Genomic DNA, 6,011 nt, shown 5'->3' with positions numbered 1-6,011 from the left:
TATGATTAAATTTATCATACCCATATATGAAAAGAATACGCTCTAAATCGGGATATAATCAATTGTTCTGAAGAATTTTAAACAGCACTAAATTATAATTCTACATTCTTTCATATACCAGACAATACACATTACGACCAAAATCAGACAAAACAAACCTGATGTGACCGCAATTTTTACGGGTCCAAAAAATGAAAATTGAATGTTTCAATTCACAACCAATACCAGAAACACCTTTAACGTAGATTTTGATTCGATCATATATTTATAGTGCTAGTATCACTTTTTTCATGTCAGATCTACACATCATGATCACTTCAAATAACAGCGTTAACCTGGAATCAAAATTCTCGCAAACAGGCAAATATATGGGGTTTTCTTTTTTCTGTCATTGAATAAGAATAAAACTTTGACTAACCAAAACAAAACATAAACTTTCGAATCTAGATTATCTAAAGTCACCTAACACAAGAAAGCAAGCATATTCTTGTAGCCCCAAAAAGAAAGGGGAGTACCTTAGCCAAAGGGATTATATCATATAGCATTTTTGCTTTCTCAATAAACCCTGTTGTTAACGGTTTGATAAAGGGACCTCAGTTGTGTGTTCCATTTATCGATAGCAGTGTACTTCTTCATACCCTTCGACCTGCACAAGCAACAAAATGCAAGTAAAAGTTTAATCACGGTGATGTTGCTTCAACTTTAACTCAACCTTGTATAGTAGTGAATAATAAGTAGGCTGACCTGTTACCACGCTCCAACAGCCGGTTCACTTGATCAATATGCCCATCGATACGATTATCCAAGATCAAGGAAACCAACAACTGTTCTACATCTTTTTCTGGCACATTGAGTTCCTGAATGTTGAAAGTTCATGGAGGAGTTCAAATTATATGTATATATATTTATTTGAGAAATATACAAGCATATATATGGAGTTTATTATAAAAATGAGAGTTCAAACAAGAAATGCTAGCTGCAATGATAACGAAAGGGAAATAAATAAAATGAAACACTCAAAGTAACCGACTAGAAAGGAAAAGCTGCAGTTTTCACCTTTGATATGAAAGGGATCCGGATTCTCGTATATGGTTTTATAAGCTTAAGTAGTACTTGAGTTCTGACATTCTTCAAAAGATCTTCAATATAATTTCGGATGAACGGATCATCCATGATTGTCCTTCGGTTACTCTAAGAAGAAAAAAAAAAGAAAAGAAAAGAAAAGAAGAGATCCAAGCTCAACAAAAAGGAAAGCAAACAAATGCAAACAGCAATATATATCAGAACATCTGAAAGCATTGCACAAACCTTAAGGATTTTTTCAAACTCTATTATCTCATTTCGTTGATAGGCTGCTATAAGGTTTGTCATCGCCAAAATCTCAGGGTCATTTTTGTACCTGCAGTGAGGGAATGCTGAGAGAGAGAGAGAGAGAGAGAGAGAGAGAGAGAGAAGCTACATTTAGAAGGTAGATATAAAAAGGGACTTACGGCTTTGCCTCCTGACCATCAAAAGGATTAACTTCAGATTCCATCAGCATGTTAGCTAGAACAAGGTATCTGGAAATGAACCCACAAGATGAAAAGATAAATTTGAAACTTTATCTAATTGGGGAAAAGACAGGACCAAGTGGAATTAATGAAAGGCATACAAGGACTTATTTATTGGATAAGATACTAATAATATTTGCAATATCTCTACTCTAGGATAGTGTTCTTCTTTTCCAACCAAATTTATCCCTACTTTGTCTCTCTTTTTTTTCCTCCCCTAGATCTAACTGACTGGGATTTTCTTCATTTTCCTCCATATTACAATCTGGCCTCAAACTTTATGCCTTTAGTAGCAATTATTTATTTCTTATGTCACTTTTGATAAAAGAACCTTTTGCCTCAAAGTACCCCCTCAAACATGTTCAGAGAAATGCAGTCCATTTTAAACATTTGTTACGGGTGGTCACCCTAGTGCTATAATGGGGTTAAACCAGTAGGCTAAAAGAGCTTCAGCTCCCATGTCAAATATTCTGCTACCAATGAAAGAGAAAGGAGAATCGTGCATCAAACAGAAAATGTGAAAAACGACATTAGACAATAATCATACTTTAGGCATTGTATACGTCTCTGATTTCCAGCTTCATCATAGTTCTTGAAAGCTTCAAAGAAATCTGTGGCTGCCTCAGCCCATTGACGCTCAGCCATATGCATCTTGCCACCACATTCACGAATTATTCCCATGATTCTAGGATGTGGTATTGCAGACTTGACAGCAAGTGCTTTCTGGTATAATTGCTGCATTAAAACCAATATCTCAGTCACGGCTAAACCATTATATAAAGACCAAACAGGACATAACTGTATAACTTTGTAAAACAATTATCAGACAGAACCAAGGTTGGTTTTTCAGCTATAATATAAAATAGAACAAAGTTACAAGTATCAGTCAGGAAGAGAAGTAGTGACCACATGCAATTGGGACTAAACAACAGTGAAAACTTCTCGATTTCAGTATTAAGGATTAACTAATAGTGCTTCATGCTAATGTAACAATGTCATTGACCAGGACCCAGATAAACCAATCCAGACTACAAGTGAATATACTTTAGTAGTTTAAATTTGAGAGTTGCTAGAATTCTAAAAAATAGCAAAATCAAGACACAGTTGAACTTTCACGCCTAAAGTTCTACATATTTCATATCTTAGTTTAACATTGCTTCCCTTGAATTCCAGAAGGAAGCATACTTGATATCCGCAAAGCAGAAAATTGGGTACATATTCTACCATGTATTTTTATTAAATGGTAGATAAATGGTGACAGCAGAAACAATATAAACTAGCTTTCAGTAATAGACCTTCACAAGAGAATTATGACTGCTTATGTGCCCCTCCTGAATTGCCACTTGTAAGTAATCATATTTGACATGTAATAGAATCATAGAATCATTCCTTCCTCATCAATAAAGAGTTCTTTATCTTACCAGCTCGATTTAAAATACTTAATATCAGATTTTGACTTTTTAGGTACATATAGAGAAAACCTAGCAGAGAAGACCTTAAACCTCAATCCTCTCAAAGAGATGTAGCAACTGCTTGGCCGATTGTAGATTTATACATTGTATCTTAAAAAGGAAGTTAAATTACCTTGAGCTTTTTGTTGTTCTTTGTCTCGGTATACATTTGAATTTCAATTGCATATACTTCCAGAAGCTGACTTCCCTTCTTTTGATCGTCTGTTCCATCTTCCTTTTGACAAGATTTATGAAGTTCCTTCAAAATCTGATAGTGCAACACATTAAATGATTATTTCTATGGTTCTATATCCTGTATAAATGAAATAACAAGGTTTGGAAAAGATTACCTTGCTCATTCGCCCATACTCACCCATATCAAACCAGATCTTGCATAGCTTAAGATTTGTCTTAAACCAAAGTCTCTGCATGACAAGAGCAATACATCACATGTTTATGCAAATGCTGAAGTGATGGTACTGTACATTTGATAGTATTCTAACCTCATTCTTTGCCTCTTCAAGGGCCTTTAGAGTGGTCTGATAGAATTCTTGCAGGAGCCCAAAATTTTGACTAGCAGACCCAGACACAAAGTCCATAATATTATTTATACATTTCTCACTGTAATTCCGTGTCACTGCTGATTTGATGTATGTTAGCATCTCCCTGTAAGCCTCCATCATTTCTTTATACCTCCCTAATCGGTAATAGAGCTTTACAGTCTGCTTAAGAGCTTTGAATCCCCTTGCATATAAAGTACAAGTACACTATTTATTATTGATGAATACAGCTCAAATAAAATACATATTTTTGCTGAATGGCATAATTGCTTTTAATGGATAGATAAAACAAAGACAAGAATCTGTAAAGGTTGCAAGTAAAATCAAAGAGAAATTCATCCCTAAATCATAAAAAGACTTAGCACAAGGAAAGTAAAAAAAGCATTAGTTGGCATAAATTGTAAAAAGGCAACATAATAACCATAATAACAAAAAGTAATAAATAAAAATGTTATTTCTGAAGAACTCACCACTCAGCCTTTTCCGGTTCCATGCTGACCACTTCAGCAAAACCAGCTAGAGCTCCTTCAGGGTCTGTTTCTACCAAACCTTTTACGACAAAAGAAAACAAATTATTAGTAACAATAAGTAGGAAATCATAAAATTGTCAACCAACAACAAGGATTTAAGCATTTATGCAGACAGAATAGGACCCTTGAGCTCACCTCCACTGCTTCTCTAGGGTGCAGAATATGCTATTCAAGAACCAATTATCATGTAACCAAGAGGAAATTGTGGAAATGAGATTAATGGCTAAACTCATAATGAGCCTAATAAGTTTAGGTTATTATTCAGCCACTACGCAAATTATAACTACATAATTTCCCAATTTGACAGGGATAAACCCTAACAGCCCTTCACAACTATACTCGAAAAGTGAGCTCTAACTCTAATCTAAAAGTAATATTTTGAAGCATATAAAAATACGAAGAAACAGAAATTATACATTTTTAGGTGAAGCTGAAACAAAGCATAATCGAATCCATACCAAAATTAAGATTAGAGAATAATATATATATAAAGAAAAAAACCTTTGGAATTGTAATATTGATTCTCGATATCAACGTCTTGTTCCTCAGGTTCCTCATCGGAGTACTCGAATCCATAATCCTCCATATCTGCATCTGTCCAATCCAAGAAAGAAAACAATTTTATCCAGCGCTAATAGCGAAACTGATTTTTTTTTATTACAGAATTTAAATTAGAATCAAAGAAAATCACAGAGAAAAGAAGAGACCTGAAGCCATAGTTACTGGGAGAAAAAATTGGCTAAAGTAGAAACTTTCCGGAATATAGAGAGGCGACGGTGACGGTGTCGGTGTCGAGTTGCAGAAATTAAACTAAACTACAAAAACAACCTTGTACTTGCTACGTTCGGCAAATGTTAAAAATTGTTCCTTTTTTTTTTTAATATAAGAAAATGTTAACATAAATAACATTTTCAAAATGTCAATTTTAGGATTTTTTTTATTTTAGTTTTAAATTAAATATGTCGGAAGTAGAGGTTTTCGTCGGGTCCATGAAATGTATTTAAATCAATTTTTGAAGTTTGGGTTTGGTCAGGTTTTAAAAATAGATTTATATTTTTTCAAACTTGACCCAATTTAAAAAAAAATAAATTTGGTTTATTCTACTTATATTTAATTTTTTATATTAATTTTTATTTAAAAATATTTTTTAAAAAATAATAATACACTACCATAAATATAATAAATATTTTATTATATTAAAGAACACAAAATAATACAATAAATGTTTCATTATATTAAATATAAATTTTAAAATTTCATATTTTGGGTTGAATTATTTAATTAGATAATTTTTTTAGATTTTTGGTTATTAATTTAATTGTTATTAGGTTAGTGATTTAATATAAATATATATAATTAATGTAATTAATTTTTAGAACGTAATATATTATGATCGGGCCGAGCTAAGCTCGAGCCAAAAAAATAATGCCAAAATCTCAGCCCATATAAAGAATAAGCCTTAAATTTTACCAAGTCCGTTTTTCTAGCCTCATATTTCTGTCTAAACTCTTCCATTTTTCGGGCAAATCTTTGGGCCTACTTCAATGAAATTTTCAGGTAAACTTCTTTTTTGGGTGACCATTTTGTAACATTTCATAGTTGATGACCAAAAAAGAAATCTACTAATAATTAGGTGACTACTAATATAATTTACCCAAATTTTAAATTTCATATTCTTTTTGCCCTACTAAATTTGTTTATCAAATTTTAAAAACACTATATAATTACAAATTTGGTGTGGTGTAGTTACGTGTCTATCTGAATTTGTTCACTTGAGTTCATCGAGTTAAAAAGGTTGATGAAAAGTGAAAAATGGCAACGGAATGTTGAGTTTGTTATCCAATTGGTTAAATGTTGATTTGATTATGGGAACTGTATTGAAATGGATTGATATATGTTTCAATTTCCATTTGATGTCAT

General features: G+C 32.5%; 1 protein-coding gene across 1 annotated transcript; it reads right to left on the bottom strand.

The window, feature by feature from the left end:
• Nucleotides 1-242: 242 nt before the first annotated feature.
• LOC107889261 (COP9 signalosome complex subunit 2) lies at nucleotides 243-5,007 on the bottom strand. Its single transcript, XM_016813624.2, has 12 exons — nucleotides 4,799-5,007; nucleotides 4,593-4,685; nucleotides 4,032-4,110; nucleotides 3,505-3,745; nucleotides 3,352-3,426; nucleotides 3,135-3,269; nucleotides 2,098-2,285; nucleotides 1,491-1,559; nucleotides 1,309-1,399; nucleotides 1,057-1,191; nucleotides 745-857; nucleotides 243-646 (listed from the first exon to the last, which is right to left on the bottom strand). Exons 1-12 carry the CDS (start codon nucleotides 4,806-4,808, stop codon nucleotides 556-558), a joined length of 1,320 nt encoding a protein of 439 aa, XP_016669113.2. The 5' UTR covers nucleotides 4,809-5,007; the 3' UTR covers nucleotides 243-555.
• Between the last annotated feature and the right edge of the window lie 1,004 nt (nucleotides 5,008-6,011).

This window comes from Gossypium hirsutum, chromosome A09 (genome assembly GCF_007990345.1).
Source record: "Gossypium hirsutum isolate 1008001.06 chromosome A09, Gossypium_hirsutum_v2.1, whole genome shotgun sequence".
NCBI classification, from domain to species: Eukaryota; Viridiplantae; Streptophyta; class Magnoliopsida; order Malvales; family Malvaceae; genus Gossypium; species Gossypium hirsutum.
Note: the sequence above shows the minus strand (reverse complement) of the source record. Positions and strands in the feature narration are given on the sequence as shown.